Below are 18,285 nucleotides of genomic sequence, written 5' to 3' on the forward strand. Positions count from 1 at the left end.
TGTCACTGATTCACTTTTTAGTGTAGTGTGAAATGTGGCATCGATTCACTCCAGTGTCCAGTGTGAAACGTGTCACTGATTCACTCTAGTGTACAGTGTGAAACGTGTCACTGATTCACTCTCTAGTGTACAGTCTGAAACGTGTCACTGATTCACTCTCTAGGATACAGTGTGAAATGTGTCACTGATTCACTTTCTAGTGTACAGTGTGAAAGTGTCACTGATTCACTCAAGTGTACAGTGTGAAACATGTCTTTGATTCACTCTCTAGTGTACAGTGTGAAAGTGTCACTGATTCACTCTCTAGTGTACAGTGTGAAACGTGTCACTGATTCACTATCTAGGTACCATGTGAAATGTGTCACTGATTCACTTTCTAGTGTACAGTGTGAAATGTGTCACTGATTCACTATCTAGTATACAATGTGAAAGAGTCACTGATTCACTCAAGTGTACAGTGTGAAACGTGTCACTGATTCACTCGAGTGCAGAGTGTGAATTGTGTCACTGATTCACTTTTTAGTGTAGTGTGAAATGTGTCATTGATTCACTCCAGTGTACAGTGTGAAACGTGTCACTGATTCACTCTAGTGTACAGTGTGAAACGTGTCACTGATTCACTCTCTAGTGCACAGTGTGAAATGTGTCACTGATTCACTCTCTAGGATACAGTGTGAAACGTGTCACTGATTCACTCTCTAGTGCGCAGTGTGAAATGTGTCATTGATTCACTCTCTAGGATACAGTGTGAAATGTGTCATTGATTCACTCTCTAGTGTTCAGTGTGAAACATGTCACTGATTCACTCTCTAGGATACAGTGTGAAACGTGTCATTGATTCACTCTCTAGTGTACAGTGTGAAAGTGTCACTGATTCACTCAAGTGTACAGTGTGAAACGTGTCAATGATTCACTCTCTAGTGTACAGTGTGAAACGTGTCACTGATTCACTCTCCAGTGTACAGTGTGAAACGTGTCACTGATTCAATTTCTAGTGCACAGTGTGAAACGTGTCACTGATTCACTCTCTAATGTACAGTGTGAAAGAGTCACTGTTCACTCAAGTGTACAGTGTGAAACGTGTCACTGATTCACTCGCGTGCACAGTGTGAATTGTGTCACTGATTCACTTTTTAGTGTAGTGTGAAATGTGTCATCGATTCACTCCAGTGTCCAGTGTGAAACGTGTCACTGATTCACTCTAGTGTACAGTGTGAAACGTGTCACTGATTCACTCTCTAGTGTACAGTCTGAAACGTGTCACTGATTCACTCTCTAGGATACAGTGTGAAATGTGTCACTGATTCACTCTCTAGGATACAGTGTGAAACGTGACACTGATTCACTCTCTAGTGTACAGTGTGAAACCTGTCACTGATTCAATCGCTAGTGCACAGTGTGAAACGTGTCACTGATTCACTATCCAGTGTACAGTGTGAAACGTGTCACTGATTCACTCAAGTGTACAGTGTGAAACGTGTCAATGTTTCACTCTCTATCGTACAGTGTGAACGTGTCACTGATTCACTCTAGTGTACAGTGTGAAACGTGTCACTGATTCACTCTCTAGGATACAGTGTGAAACGTGTCACTGATTCACTCTCTAGTGTACAGTGTGAAACGTGTCACTGATTCTCTAGGATACAGTGTGAAACGTGTCACTGATTCACTCTCTAGTGTACAGTGTGTAATGTGTCACTGATTCACTCTCTAATGTACAGTGTGAAAGAGTCACTGATTCACTCAAGTGTACAGTGTGAAATATGTCACTGATTCACTCTCTAGTGTACAGTGTGAAAGAGTCACTGATTCACTCAAGTGTTCAGTGTGAAACATGTCACTGATTCACTCTAGTGTACAGAGTGAAACGTGTCACTGATTCACTCTAATGTACAGTGTGAAACGTGTCACTGATTCACTCTCTAGTGTACAGTGTGAAATGTGTCACTGATTCACTATGCAGTGTTCAGTGTGAAATGTGTCACTGATTCACTTTCTAGTGTACAGTGTGAAACGTGTCACTGGTTCACTCTCTAGGATACAGTGTGAAAGTGTCACTGATTCACTCTCTAGTGTACAGTGTGAAACGTGTCACTGATTCACTCTCTAGGATACAGTGTGAAAGTGTCACTGATTCACTCTCTAGGATACAGTGTGAAACATGTCACTGATTCACTCTCTAGTGTACACTGTGAAATGTGTCACTGATTCACTCTCTAGGATACAGTGTGAAATGTGTCACTGATTCACTCTCTAGGATACAGTGTGAAATGTGTCACTGATTCACTCTCTAGTGTACAGTGTGAAATGTGTCATTGATTCACTCTCTAGTGTACAGTGTGAAAGTGTCACTGATTCACTCAAGTATACAGTGTGAAACGTGTCATTGATTCACTCTCTAGTGCACAGTGTGAAACGTGTCACTGATTCACTCTCTAGTGTACAGTCTGAAACGTGTCACTGATTCACTCTCTAGGATACAGTGTGAAATGTGTCACTGATTCACTCTCTAGGATACAGTGTGAAACGTGACACTGATTCACTCTCTAGTGTACAGTGTGAAACCTGTCACTGATTCAATCGCTAGTGCACAGTGTGAAACGTGTCACTGATTCACTATCCAGTGTACAGTGTGAAACGTGTCACTGATACACTCAAGTGTACAGTGTGAAACGTGTCAATGTTTCACTCTCTAGTGTACAGTGTGAAACGTGTCACTGATTCACTCTCTAGTGTACAGTGTGAAACGTGTCACTGATTCACTCTCTAGGATACAGTGTGAAACGTGTCACTGATTCACTCTCTATGGTACAGTGTGAAAGAGTCACTGATTCACTCAAGTGTACAGTGTGAAATATGTCACTGATTCACTCTCTAGTGTACAGTGTGAAAGAGTCACTGATTCACTCAAGTGTTCAGTGTGAAACATGTCACTGATTCACTCTAGTGTACAGAGTGAAACGTGTCACTTATTCACTTTAATGTACAGTGTGAAACGTGTCACTGATTCACTCTCTAGTGTACAGTGTGAAATGTGTCACTGATTCACTATGCAGTGTTCAGTGTGAAATGTGTCACTGATTCACTTTCTAGTGTACAGTGTGAAACGTGTCACTGATTCACTCTCTAGTGTACAGTGTGAAACGTGTCACTGATTCACTCTCTAGGATACAGTGTGAAAGTGTCACTGATTCACTCTCTAGTGTTCAGTGTGAAACGTGTCACTGATTCACTCTCTAGTGTACAGTGTGAAACGTGTCACTGATTCACTCTCTAGTGTACAGTGTGAAACGTGTCACTGATTCACTCTCTAGGATACAGTGTGAAATGTGTCACTGATTCACTCTCTAGGATACAGTGTGAAACGTGTCACTGATTCACTCTCCAGTATACAGTGTGAAACGTGTCACTGATTCACTCTCTAGGATACAGTGTGAAACGTGTCACTGATTCACTCTCTAGGATACAGTGTGAAACGTGTCACTGATTCACTCTCTAGTGTACACTGTGAAATGTGTCACTGATTCACTCTCTGGGATACAGTGTGAAATGTGTCACTGATTCACTCTCTAGGATACAGTGTGAAATGTGTCACTGATTCACTCTCTAGTGTACAGTGTGAAATGTGTCATTGATTCACTCTCTAGTGTACAGTGTGAAAGTGTCACTGATTCACTCAAGTGTACAGTGTGAAACGTGTCATTGATTCACTCTCCAGTGTACAGTGTGAAACGTGTCATTGATTCACTCTCTAGTGTACAGTGTGACACGTGTCATTGATTCACTCTCTAGTGCACAGTGTGAAACGTGTCTCTGATTCACTCTCTAGGATACAGTGTGAAACGTGACACTAATTCACTCTCTAGGATACAGTGTGAAACATGTCACTGATTCACTCTCTAAGATACAGTGTGAAATGTGTCACTGCTTCACTCTAGTGTACAGTGTGAAATGTGTCATTGATTCACTCTCTAGTGTACAGTGTGAAACGTGACACTGTTTCACTCTCTAGGATACAGTGTGAAACGTGCCATTGATTCACTTTCTAGTGTACAGTGTGAAATGTGTCATTGATTCATTCTCTAGTGTACAGTGTGAAACGTGTCACTGATTCACTATCCAGTGTACAGTGTGAAACATGTCACTGATTCACTATGCAGTGTTCAGTGTGAGACGTGTCACTGATTCACTCTCTAGTGTAGTGTGAAATGTGTCACTGATTCACTCTCTAGGAATCAGTGTGAAATGTGTCACTGATTCACTCTCTAGGATACAGTGTGAAACGTGTCACTGATTCACTCAAGTGTACAGTGTGAAACATGTCTTTGATTCACTCTCTAGTGTACAGTGTGAAACGTGTCACTGATTCACTATCCAGTGTCCAGTGTGAAACGTGTCACTGATTCACTCTCCAGTGTACATTGTGAAACGTGTCTCTGATTCACTCTCTAGGATACAGTGTGAAACGTGTCACTGATTCACTCTCTAAGATACAGTGTGAAATGTGTCAATGATTCACTCTAGTGTACAGTGTGAAACGTGTCATTGATTCACTCTCTAGTGTACAGTGTGAAACGTGTCACTGATTCACTATCCAGTGTACAGTGTGAAATGTGTCACTGATTCACTATGCAGTATTCAGTGTGAAACGTGTCACTGATTCATTATGCAGTGTTCAGTGTGAAACGTGCCACTGATTCACTTTCTAGTGTACAGTGTGAAACGTGTCACTGATTCACTCTCTAGGATACAGTGTGAAATGTGTCACTGATTCACTCTCTAGGATACAGTGTGAAACGTGACACTAATTCACTCTCTAGGATACAGTGTGAAATGTGTCATTGATTCACTCTCTAGTGTACAGGTCCACAGATCACTGAAAGGGGCTACACAGGTGGAGAAGGTAGTCAAGAAGGCATACGGCATGCTTGCCTTCATTGGCCGGGGCATTGAGTATAAGAATTGGCAAGTCATGTTGCAGCTGTATAGAACCTTAGTTAGGCCACACTTGGAGTATAGTGTTCAATTCTGGTCGCCACACTACCAGAAGGATGTGGAGGCTTTAGAGAGGGTGCAGAAGAGATTTACCAGAATGTTGCCTGGTATGGAGGGCATAAGCTATGAGGAGCGATTGAATAAACTCGGTTTGTTCTCACTGGAACGAAGGAGGTTGAGGGGCGACCTGATAGAGGTATACAAAATTATGAGGGGCATAGACAGAGTGGAAAGTCAGAGGCTTTTCCCCAGGGTAGAGGGGTCAATTACTAGGGGGCATAGGTTTAAGGTGAGAGGGGCAAAGTTTAGAGTAGATGTACGAGGCAAGTTTTTTACGCAGAGGGTAGTGGGTGCCTGGAACTCACTACCGGAGGAGGTAGTGGAGGCAGGGACGATAGGGACATTTAAGGGGCATCTTGACAAATATATGAATAGGATGGGAATAGAAGGATACGGACCCAGGAAGTGTAGAAGATTGTAGTTTAGTCGGGCAGTATGGTCGGCACGGGCTTGGAGGGCCGAAGGGCCTGTTCCTGTGCTGTACATTTCTTTGTTCTTTGTTCTTTGTTCTTTGTACAGTGTGAAACATGTCACTGATTCACTCTCTAAGATACAGTGTGAAATGTGTCACTGCTTCACTCTAGTGTACAGTGTGAAACGTGTCATTGATTCACTCTCTAGTGTACAGTGTGAAACGTGACACTGTTTCACTCTCTAGGATACAGTGTGAAACGTGCCATTGATTCACTTTCTAGTGTACAGTGTGAAATGTGTCATTGATTCATTCTCAAGTGTACAGTGTGAAACGTGTCACTGATTCACTATCCAGTGTACAGTGTGAAACATGTCACTGATTCACTATGCAGTGTTCAGTGTGAGACGTGTCACTGATTCACTCTCTAGTGTACAGTGTGAAATGTGTCACTGATTCACTCTCTAGGAATCAGTGTGAAATGTGTCACTGATTCACTCTCTAGGATACAGTGTGAAACGTGTCACTGATTCACTCAAGTGTACAGTGTGAAACATGTCTTTGATTCACTCTCTAGTGTACAGTGTGAAACGTGTCACTGATTCACTATCCAGTGTCCAGTGTGAAACGTGTCACTGATTCACTCTCCAGTGTACATTGTGAAACGTGTCTCTGATTCACTCTCTAGGATACAGTGTGAAACGTGTCACTGATTCACTCTCTAAGATACAGTGTGAAATGTGTCAATGATTCACTCTAGTGTACAGTGTGAAACGTGTCATTGATTCACTCTCTAGTGTACAGTGTGAAACGTGTCACTGATTCACTATCCAGTGTACAGTGTGAAATGTGTCACTGATTCACTATGCAGTATTCAGTGTGAAACGTGTCACTGATTCATTATGCAGTGTTCAGTGTGAAACGTGCCACTGATTCACTTTCTAGTGTACAGTGTGAAACGTGTCACTGATTCACTCTCTAGTGTACAGTGTGAAATGTGTCACTGATTCACTCTCTAGGATACAGTGTGAAATGTGTCACTGATTCACTCTCTAGGATACAGTGTGAAACGTGTCACTGATTCACTCTCTAGTGTACACTGTGAAATGTGTCACTGATTCACTCTCTAGGATACAGTGTGAAACGTGTCACTGATTCATTATGCAGTGTTCAGTGTGAAACGTGCCACTGATTCACTTTCTAGTGTACAGTGTGAAACGTGTCACTGATTCACTCTCTAGTGTACAGTGCGAAATGTGTCACTGATTCACTCTCTAGAATACAGTGTGAAATGTGTCACTGATTCACTCTCTAGGATACAGTGTGAAACGTGACACTGATTCACTCTCTAGTGTACAGTGTGAAATGTGTCACTGATTCACTCTCTAGAATACAGTGTGAAATGTGTCACTGATTCACTCTCTAGGATACAGTGTGAAACGTGTCACTGATTCACTCTCTAGGATACAGCGTGAAATGTGTCACTGATTCACTCTCTAGGATACAGTGTGAAACGTGTCACTGATTCACTCTCTAATGTGCACTGTGAAATGTGTCACTGATTCACTCTCTAGGATACAGTGTGAAACGTGTCACTGATTCACTCTCTAGGATACAGTGTGAAATGTGTCACTGATTCACTTTCTAGTGTACAGTGTGAAACGTGTCACTGATTCACTTTCTAGTGTGCAGTGTGAAATGTGTCACTGATTCACTCTCTAGGATACAGTGTGAAACATGTCTTTGATTCATTCTCTAGTGTACAGTGTGAAACGTGTCACTGATTCACTATCCAGTGTACAGTGTGAAACGTGTCACTGATTCACTATGCAGTGTTCAGTGTGAAACGTGCCACTGATTCACTCTCAAGTGTACAGTGTGAAACGTGTCACTGATTCACTCTCTAGGATACAGTGTGAAATGTGTCACTGATTCACTCTCTAGTGTTCAGTGTGAAACGTGCCACTGATTCACTGCGCAGTGTTCAGTGTGAAACGTGTCACTGATTCACTGTACAGTGTTCAGTGTGAAACCTACCACTGATTCACTGTGCAGTGTTCAGTGTGAAACGTGTCACTGATTCACTGTGCAGTGTTCAGTGTGAAATGTGTCACTGATTCACTATGAACCTTTTTCACTATTGGCGGAAACCAGCTTTAGCACCTGTTATTCCCATTGATGTAGCATCCCGCTGCCTTGTCACATCTCCCTAGGAATGGTACGTATCCGGAACTATTTTGAAATGGAACTCTGTGCACGAGTATTTGATGTTCTAATATTTGAAGCAACAGGTGACTTGACAGGAGAAATTCTACAGAAATTGAATGAATTCTGGGGCTGTATTGAACGAGTGACTGTAAACAGAAATGCTGTTGAGTTAGTGTGTCGTTATGAAAAGTTCATAATCGTTTCCTGATTTGTCACAGAGGAGGGGGCAGGCACCAAGTACAAATGTAGTCATTGATTCATTGTGTGGTTTGTGCTGACGATGTGAGTTCGTCACTGGAACTGTGGAAGCAGAAGAAATCCATGTGGCCACTTCAAAAAAAATGCTTGAACAATAATGGGGATCTTCCTGTCTACATCACCTGTGGCTTGCTCGGTATATTTTGCTCCCAAAATAATTTGTTGAATTAACAATCATTTGTTGTAAATTGCAATGCTTCCAGGAACACAAATATATGTGATCGAATTATCTCAGGGGAACCTGGGGTGGTAGAAAAACAGTCGTTGAGAAATGTTTGATATTAAATTCATTTGTCTTCTCCGTCCTTAAGTTTATTTTTCTCGCCTCTTTACATTTCCAGGCACCAAATATATATGCGAGGGTCACAACGCCAGTTTCAGATCTCTACCGAATGGAGAACATTTCAAAGCTATGGGGAGAGTGCAGGGCTGTGGTGGACCTCAGTCAAGTTCTCTTTCAAAACAGTTGGCTCAGGCACGGTAGGCCACAAGCCTGCTGCGAATGACACCCAGGTATCCATCACTGAGTGTGAAATAGCCTCAAAGGCATGCTCTTTGATCAACAATGGCAAGTATTCGAGATTTATGCATTAGGATACAGCATTGGGATCAGTAACTGGGGGGTTAGTGACACTGTCAATGTTTTGCATGTAGAAGGAAATCCTGTGACTAATCCCAACTGACCAAAATAATCTGCCTGAATACGTTCCGTGCATGGCTGCTAAACAATTGACAATACAGTTCATAAACCACGTATGTAATCAAGGAAAACCCAAAAGCTTTCTATAGGTATGTCAGGAATAAGCGAATGACTAGGGAAAGAGTAGGACCAGTCAAGGACAGGGATGGGAAATTGTGTGTGGAGTCTGAAGAGATAGGCGAGATACTAAATGAATATTTTTCGTCAGTATTCACTCAGGAAAAAGATAATGTTGTGGAGGAGAATGCTGAGCCCCAGGCTAATAGAATAGATGGCATTGAGGTACGTAGGGAAGAGGTGTTGGCAATTCTGGACAGGCTGAAAATAGATAAGTCCCCGGGACCTGATGGGATTTATCCTAGGATTCTATGGGAGGCCAGGGAAGAGATTGCTGGACCTTTGGCTTTGATTTTTATGTCATCATTGGCTACAGGAATAGTGCCAGAGGACTGGAGGACAGCAAATGTGGTCCCTTTGTTCAAAAAGGGGAGCAGAGACAACCCCGGCAACTATAGACCGGTGAGCCTCACGTCTGTAGTGGGTAAAGTCTTGGAGGGGATTATAAGGGACAAGATTTATAATCATCTAGATAGGAATAATATGATCAGGGATAGTCAGCATGGCTTTGTGAAGGGTAGGTCATGCCTCACAAACCTTATTGAGTTCTTTGAGAAGGTGACTGAACAGGTAGACGAGGGTAGAGCAGTTGATGTGGTGTATATGGATTTCAGCAAAGCGTTTGATAAGGTTCCCCACGGTAGGCTATTGCAAAAAATACGGAGGCTGGGGATTGAGGGTGATTTAGAGATGTGGATCAGAAATTGGCTAGCTGAAAGAAGACAGAGGGTGGTGGTTGATGGGAAATGTTCAGAATGGAGTACAGTCACAAGTGGAGTACCACAAGGATCTGTTCTGGGGCCGTTGCTGTTTGTCATTTTTATCAATGACCTAGAGGAAGGCGCAGAAGGGTGGGTGAGTAAATTTGCAGACGATACTAAAGTCGGTGGTGTTGTCGATAGTGTGGAAGGATGTAGCAGGTTACAGAGGGATATAGATAAGCTGCAGAGCTGGGCTGAGAGGTGGCAAATGGAGTTTAATGTAGAGAAGTGTGAGGTGATTCACTTTGGAAGGAATAACAGGAATGCGGAATATTTGGCTAATGGTAAAGTTCTTGAAAGTGTGGATGAGCAGAGGGATCTAGGTGTCCATGTACATAGATCCCTGAAAGTTGCCACCCAGGTTGATAGGGTTGTGAAGAAGGCCTATGGAGTGTTGGCCTTTATTGGTAGAGGGATTGAGTTCCGGAGTCGGGAGGTCATGTTGCAGCTGTACAGAACTCTGGTACGGCCGCATTTGGAGTATTGCGTACAGTTCTGGTCACCGCATTATAGGAAGGACGTGGAGGCTTTGGAGCGGGTGCAGAGGAGATTTACCAGGATGTTGCCTGGTATGGAGGGGAAATCTTATGAGGAAAGGCTGATGGACTTGAGGTTGTTTTCGTTGGAGAGAAGAAGGTTAAGAGGAGACTTAATAGAGGCATACAAAATGATCAGGGGGTTGGATAGGGTGGACAGTGAGAGCCTTCTCCCGTGGATGGAAATGGCTGGCACGAGGGGACATAACTTTAAACTGAGGGGTAATAGATATAGGACAGAGGTCAGAGGTAGGTTCTTTACGCAAAGAGTAGTGAGGCCGTGGAATGCCCTACCTGCTACAGTAGTGAACTCGCCAACATTGAGGGCATTTAAAAGTTTATTGGATAAACATATGGATGATAATGGCATAGTGTAGGTTAGATGGCTTTTGTTTCGGTGCAACATCGTGGGCCGAAGGGCCTGTACTGCGCTGTATTGTTCTATGTTCTATGTTCTAAGAGCTAAATCAGGTGAGTTAAGGAAGTGCCGCTAATTCAAGATAAGTTCATTTAACCTTAGGTGTGTTGAAAAATGTTCTCTGAGTGCTTAACAACCCAAGTTGGAATTAGGGTGCTTCACAGGTAGTGGTGATTGTTAGTCAAATTATTTCTATTTTGCTACATTATTTAGGTAAGGATGCAGGTATTAAAAAAGTTGGTGACGTATTACACTGGTGATTGTGGTCAATAACATCAGCTCTAACTCTACTGGCGGGGACCCATTTAGCTCAGTTGGCTAGACAGCTGGTTCATGATGCAGAGCAAGATCAGCAAAAGGGGTTCAATTCCATTACCGGCTGAGGTTATTCATGAAAGCCCCACCTTCTCAACACTGCCCCTCACCTGATCCTCAGGTTAGATCACCATTAGTCAGCTCTTCAACTTCAAAGGGGAAAGCAGCCTATGGTCATTTGGGACTATGGTAACTTTACACACTTTAATTCAACTTAGCAGAGCTGGGTTAGCTCAGTGGGCTAGACAGCTGGATTGTGATGCAGAACAAGGCCAGCAGCGCGGGTTCAATTCCATTACCAGCTGAGAATTCTGAATTCTCCCTCTGTGTACCCGAACAGATGCAGGAATGTAGCGACTAGGGGCTTTTCACAGTAACTTCATTGCAGTGTTAATGTAAGCCTACTTGTGACAATAAAGGTTATTTATTATTTATTTAACAGCGAGGAACACACTTCATTGCTCAGTCAAATATTCCCCTTCCTTCCCTACTCATTTTGTAAAGTGGCCCAGTCTCGCTGACTTCCCACAATTCACAGTTATGTTAAAAAGAACTTACAATAATATGGTGCCTTCTAGTCAAATAATGACTGGGAAATGTAACCTCTGTTGTTTTGTAGACAAACTCAGCAGAGAGTTTATACACAGCAAGGTCCTGTAAAGCAATAGTTTACCAGATGAACTGTTTTTTGATGCTGTGGGTTGAGGGAAACTTGGCCAGTACAGTGGGAGAGATCACTGATCTTCTTGAAATGGTGGCCGTGGGATCTTTCACACCCACCTGACAGACATTTGTTGACCGTCTCATGTCAAAGACAGCACCCTCCAGCAGTGCAGCACTCCCTCAGTACTACACTGATTTGTCAGTAGAAATTGTTGGCTTAAATCTCTGGAGTCAGGTTTTAATTTATGATCTTCTGACACAAGGCAGCCTGCTACCACTGGGAAAAGCTGGCACTATTCCTAACAATAACTAAATTATTCCTGAAAAAATACATTTTTGTCGAAGCTTTTTGTCATGTACTCATCAGGACAATCACAAGAATACCAGTATCAGGGGAGACAACAACTTTATACAATATGAAAAGTGAGTGCTAATTGGTAGGCAAGTGGACTCTGATTGGTAGAGGTATTGCCACAGAGAATGCATCAGGCCATACACTGGTGGATGGTATTAAATAGCATGACCCTTCTGCTGTTCCCAACAGGCAAGATACAGAGCGTATTCATTCAGCCTATACTTGCAAAACTCAAAACACAGTGTCCAACATTAGATGTAATTCCATGATTGGACAACATTTGCTAAATAATCCTCAGTGCGCTAACAATTACGCTGACCAGCAATTTAAGGTTGTCAGTTAGGCTTGCAGCCTGGCGCATTTGTGTATACTGGGAGCTACATATGTTAATGCACAGAGCCCTGTTCTTTGCACACAGAAAGAACATGTACACACATTGCACCTGTTTCAGCTAAAAAAAAAGCCATTCACTGGTTCATCCCTCAGGGCAGCTCCTTGACCAACCAAGAGTCAAGTGGAATGGTTTAAATTTGAAATCAATGCTTGCCAGTTAACTGTCAGTCACCATTAACTGGTGCATTCTCTTCCCATGCAGTATAAAGTTGTTGTTTCCTCTGACATTAGTATTCTTGTGATTGTCCTGATGAGTGCAAGATGAAAAGCTTCGACTAAACGTCTTTTTCAACAACACAATTTCTAGACACCAAACGAGTATTTAAATTATTCCCATGTATTACTTAATTCTCAGAATGATTATTTTAGTAACGCATGGTGAAAATTGCAAGTTAAAATTAATAAATTCTAAAAGGTGGTGCCAATGAATGAGCTATGGGTCCTGTTGACCCATGTCTTCAATCTCCCTCACATCATTGGAACTGGCCTCTGAGGCCCTGCTCCTTTTATTGGGTTCCTCTCCTCCGACAGCAATCGTGTCCTATTGCAATGCTGCCCAGTAACCCCAACTCTCCTGGATTCTGATCCTTGTATAGAATTTGGACTATCGCATGTTCATTAACCTGGTCATTGGGTGGGTTTGTAGGTAATGTCATGGACCCTAAGCTCAGTGTGTATTTGACTTCACCCATCGAGTCCCCGGAATCAATGCAGCGGTTTGATCTCTCTCTGCTGCGGTGAGACTGATCTTACCAGAGAGCGAATAGTCTGCATTAGTCATTCGCATGGCCGGGGTGTAGGATACGCTGGGCATGTCGTGACCTTTCTCTCTCTGCTTCCACTTGTACCAGCTGAACAGAACCAGCAGCAAGACTATTATCAGGAGGAGGATAATGATCCCCGTTATTGCACCCATGGAATGCCTGTCTGAAGCGAGTGCCGGACTGATCCTTGTGTATGGGTTCAGTTCATCCATGAGCAAGGCAGCTAGAGGAGAGAATACATCGTCAGGAAAAGAACAAACATATCACTTTTAATTGTATCACATTACACAGAATGACGTGGAATTGACTGCACTGAATCAGGCCATTCATCTGAACAATGCCTGTGTTCATAACCTTCTCACACACTTCTTCACCTCACCCGCATTACCCTCCATCCTCTTCTTCCTCATGTACTTATCTAGATTCCCTTAATTGTAGCGATTTAAGATTTCCACTTAAATGCAACAAGCGATAAATGTTTTGTTGTTAAAGATATATATAGTGGGCAGCACGGTAGCACAGTGGTTAGCACTGTTGCTTCACAGCGCCAGAGTCCCAGGTTCGATTCCTGGTTTGGGTCACTGTCTGTGCGGAGTCTGCACGTTCTCCCCGTGTCTACGTGGGTTTCCTCCAGGTGCTCCGGTTTCCTCCCACAAGTCCCGAAAGACGTGCTTGTTAGGTAATTTGGACATTCTGAATTCTCCCTCTGTGTACCCGAACAGGCGCCGGAATATGGCGACTAGGGGCTTTTCACAGGAACTTCATTGCAGCGTTAATGTAAGCTACTTGTGACAATAAAGATTATTATTATTATAATGGCAGCTATAGGGACTAAGTTAAAGTTTTTCCTTTAACTTAAGAACTGTTTGACCTGTTAACTGTAAAAGCTGTTACATTGATGCCAATGTGATTAATTCCGTGTTTAAATTAAAATTTATTTTAACATAAAGGATACCTATCAGTCAGCGTTATCACTCCTGTTTCCTCACACTTTTACAAATTGCAAATTGTTGGGTTTCTTGTCTAAGATCCTAACACTGTACTTCCACTTTTAGCTTATTTTATGCAAGGGAATGGGCACATGAAAATCCCAAATAGTTTGGATTGAGACTTCCTGATTATCGCAGCTTTTTATCTGAATGCAGCCACTTATTGAACACTGCAATTGTTTTGTTATAGGCATCACATACCTTGGTCACAGTGGATGCCTTTGAATCCAGACGTGCAGTAGCAGGTCCCAGTCACATGATCACAAGTGGCATTATTCATACACTCACACAGCTGTTGACAACCATAGCCAAATGTACCAGGAGGACACTCTGCAAAGCATTGGAGGATATAATTCAGGGTTTGCACCAGCCTTTTATGGACATAGTAACGTCAATGTTTATGGCAGTTCTCTGACACAATATTAATGAATTTGAAACAGTGAGCTTCCTTACCAGATGCACCTTTTCTAAAACATTCTATTGACTACGATCTATTTGTTAATTTGTTTCTCTGTCATGATAGGAGTAATGGTGTGGATGTAGCTGGATGAGTTAATGAGTTGATTGCCTGCACATTGTATATGTCCAGAACACATTAAAATTCTTGCACCTGTGCATGTTCCGTCAACTCTTTCCATTATACATTTCCATGTCCTCATTTATAATGGAAACTGTATGGTCCTTTTTGCTCATTATCAGTGAAGTGTGTAATTATAAACTAGTTGATCACCCATCTTGGTATCGCTAGTCAAGACCTAAATGTAATGAAGTAGAGTTAGATGGTGAAGGATAATTGTCCCGGTTTGGGAAGTGGGTGCAGATGTAAATCAGTTGTCAAAATCGTCCATTGTTTCGTTATTTTTCTATTTCCATCATGAATTTGTACCTCCACATTTATAATGGAAACTACCGACCAAAACTTTAGAATAGAGGATGTATTATGGCAATAAATCTTCATCCAATTCCTTCCCAACCTCTACCCTACTTCACCTGAAAATGACTTAGCTTTGACTCTGTCCACAGAATCACCTAGTTTGCCTTCCTCTGCCAATTCATGGACATGTTTTTATATGTTTCTACAATCTATTAAAAGTCTACAGCACTTCCTATTTTATTCCCTCCTGTTTTCAGGGTTTGTTGATTGGCTCATTATAAAACAACACAAATCAGAACAGAAGAGGAAGGAGAAGACTGCGCGCACACAGAAAACAATATCTGGGAGAGGTCTTTGTGAAACCCTCCAGTCTCCATGTCACTCCATGTGCAGGAGGTTATACACCTTTCCAAATCTGAGACAAAAAGTTGTCTCTCTGACTTACTGGCAACATTATAGAGCGAAATATAATCATGTCCATGTGAAACATGTCACATGTAAACGTTATTATAAAGAAAGAAAAAGACTTGCATTTATATACCGCTTTTTATAAGCACCGGGGTACCAATGAAGCACTTCTGAATTGTAGTCTTTGTTGCAATGTACGAAACACAGCAGCCAATTTGTGCACAGCAAGCTCCCACAAACAGCAATGACCTGATCATTTGTGATGTTGGTTGAGTGATAACTATTGGCCAGGGTAAGGTATAATGCTCCTACTCTTCAAAATTATGCCACGGGATCTTTTACATCCACTCGAGTAGGCAAATGGGGCCTCAGCCCCGCTCAAACGATGGCACGGCTGATCACGTAGCATTCCCTCAGTACTGAATAGGAACATCAGTCTCAATTTTTCTGTTCAAGTCCTAAGTGGGATTCAAACCCGGACTCAGAGGCAAGAATGTCCCCAGCTAAGCTGATAATGCTTAAAGTGTTTTTAATGTATCAGTCCTGAATGTCATAGATTATCATAGAATTTACAGTGCAGAAGGAGGCCATTGGGCCCATCGAGTCTGCACCGGCTCTTGGAAAGAGCACCCTATCCAAGTTCAACACTCCACCCTATCCCCATAACCCAGTAACCCCACCCAACACTAAGAGCAATTTGGGACACTAAGGGCAATTTATCATGGCCAATCCACCTAACCTGCACATCTTTGGACTGTGGGAGGAAACCGGAGCACCCGGAGGAAACCCACGCACACACGGGGAGGATGTGCAGACTCCGCACAGACAGTGACCCAAGCCGGAATCGAACCTGGGACCCTGGAGCTGTGAAGCAATTGTGCTATCCACGATGCTACCCTGCTGCCCATGGTTATGTCAGTAAGGCTGGTTACACTGATAGTTTTGCAATCGGTAGCATAGATTGTCAGGTGTTTTAATACTGAAACGGTCCCTGTATTGTCAAAACAATGCTGGATTGCCAGGGGTCAGAAGTCCAGATTGCTGTGCTGCAAATACCAAGGGATCATTCTTCGGATGATATATGCTCAACATTTGTTTACAATACACACTTGTCCATAAATGGGTTACATTGCTTTCAGGCGTAGAGAGTTAGCAGATTGGCTCCCCAAAAACTGCGTAAGTCTATTAAAATTATGCATAACTTCAATGCAATTCCTTTTGTAGCAGGGCTTGCATCTAATCTGTGTGTATCACTGTTGTCGTGTACTTCACAGGATATTGCTGTAATACTGTTGTATGTGTTGCCTTAAGGCTGTAAGAAGAAAACAAAGAAAATGGGTCGATCCATCCAGTGTTGAGTCTTACTCCCAGTTCCCCAGACGACTTAACAACCTCTTTAGATGCACATTAACTGCTGAATTTCAAACTAAACTATTGTGTGAGGAAATGGATGATTTGCTCCTGTACCTAATAACTACAACACAAGCTCTCTCTTTCTCTCTCACTGCTCTGTGGCAATCTGCCAAAGCAAATGCTCCACAGAGAGGACATTCCCTATTGTTGAGGAAGTCAGACGCAACAACATGGAGGAGTCTGAGGGAACAGGGTCTTGCATTGCCGAGAAGGTTTCACGTTTTTCTGCAAAAACTAATTCTACGACCAAGAGACACACTTTATTGAGACAGGTACCTGTCCTAGTTTTTTCTGTTTGGAGTGGGAGGGCAGGGGAAGAGGGCAAATTGATGGACTGCGCTCAGCTTGCATCATTTGAGTCACCACCAATGCAAAGATTGTCCCACATGTGACAAGCCATTGATGCTATGATTCTGGCTTTAAGCTGAAGAATACACACAGGTTGTTTTAACTGTGGTTTGATACTTTGGCCCAGAATTCTAGCTGGTGACTCAAGATAAGGTGGGAATTTTCAATCCCTGCCTTGTCCCCAAGAAACAGTACTGATCGAAAAGGGACAAATTCCTGCCTTTGGTGCTCCTGCTGCGCCCCAGGACTGCAGATCAGGAAATTACATCCCACTAATTTCCAGGGTTCCTTCCATTGAAAATAAATGTCTGGAAATTTCCCATGATGAACTCCTTGTTATGGGTGTCAAGTGGCAAAATCTTCCCTTAAGTAGACCCCGCAAACAACAGGAAGCAAAACGCGCTGTGGCTGTTACACATGGATTGTGTCTCAGGAATTAATAATCTTTATTGTCACAAGTAGGTTTACATTAACACTGCTGTGAAGTTACTGTGAAAATCCCCTAGTCGCCACATTCCGGCGCCTGTTCAGGTACACAGGGGGAGAATTCAGAATGTCCAATTCACCTAACAAGCACGACTTTCGGGACTTGTGGGAGGAAACCGGAGCACTCGGAGGAAACCCACGCAGAGACGGGGAGAACATGCAGACTCCGCACAGACAGTGACCCAAGCCGGGAATCGAACCCGGCACCCTGGCGCTGTGAAGCAACAGTGCTAACATTTTGAAATGTTGCAAAATTAAGCAGAGACACATCAGATGTTCACTGGGAAACTGAACAAAGACAATAGATAAATGAATGGTCACTGGAGTTACAATCATGTAATGAGCTGGTGGAGCGCATGATGCCTGTTGATGCTTCCTACTTAGTCACTGAGAAAAGAATGTGGTTTATTGGCAGTGCTGCTTAACTCACTCTGCTCGCAGTGATTTCCGATGAAACCTGTTCGGCACAAACATTCACCCGTCACATGGTCACAGTCTGCTCCATTCTGGCATTTGCAGAGTTGGATACAATCTTTTCCAAAAAAGCCCATCGGACATCCTGCAACATAAGCCCTCTGTCAGAAAACGTTTTACAACATGGGTGACCAAAAGACAGAGCAAGAGTAGGAAGGCAGTGCAGGTGTCCCTTGCGGTCATCTCCCTGCAAATCAGATATACCGCTTTGGATACTGTTGGGGGAGATGGCTCACCAGGGGAAGGCAGCAGCCGCCAGGTTCATGGCACCGTGGCTGGCTCTACTGCGCAGCTGGGCAGGAAGAAGAATAGCAGGGCTATAGTGATAGGGGACTCAA

General features: G+C 43.0%; 1 protein-coding gene and 1 long non-coding RNA gene across 14 annotated transcripts in view; one reads left to right on the plus strand and one right to left on the minus strand.

Moving 5' to 3' along the window:
* Window positions 1-18,285, minus strand: part of megf11 (multiple EGF-like-domains 11) — a 664,461-nt gene that overhangs the window by 46,181 nt on the left and 599,995 nt on the right. For 11 of the 13 annotated variants that reach the window (XR_011933847.1, XR_011933846.1, XM_072470335.1 and 8 more), the window contains 3 exons: window positions 17,904-18,032; window positions 14,146-14,274; window positions 12,945-13,178 (listed from right to left, as the gene is read on the minus strand). Coding sequence is in view for 11 of the 13 variants with exons in the window: in XM_072470335.1 (XP_072326436.1) it covers window positions 12,945-13,178; window positions 14,146-14,274; window positions 17,904-18,032 (492 nt within the window). In the remaining 2 variants the exon portion in view is untranslated. The remainder of the gene's footprint in view (window positions 1-12,944; window positions 13,179-14,145; window positions 14,275-17,903; window positions 18,033-18,285) is intronic. The other 2 variants (XM_072470334.1, XM_072470329.1) reach the window with 1 other exon arrangement.
* Window positions 16,348-18,285, plus strand: part of LOC140387362 (uncharacterized) — a 133,943-nt gene continuing 132,005 nt past the window's right edge. The window contains exon 1 of the long non-coding RNA XR_011933849.1: window positions 16,348-16,402. This is a non-coding gene — a long non-coding RNA (uncharacterized lncRNA). The remainder of the gene's footprint in view (window positions 16,403-18,285) is intronic.

This window comes from Scyliorhinus torazame, chromosome 12 (assembly GCF_047496885.1).
Source record: "Scyliorhinus torazame isolate Kashiwa2021f chromosome 12, sScyTor2.1, whole genome shotgun sequence".
Lineage (NCBI taxonomy): Eukaryota > Metazoa > Chordata > Chondrichthyes > Carcharhiniformes > Scyliorhinidae > Scyliorhinus > Scyliorhinus torazame.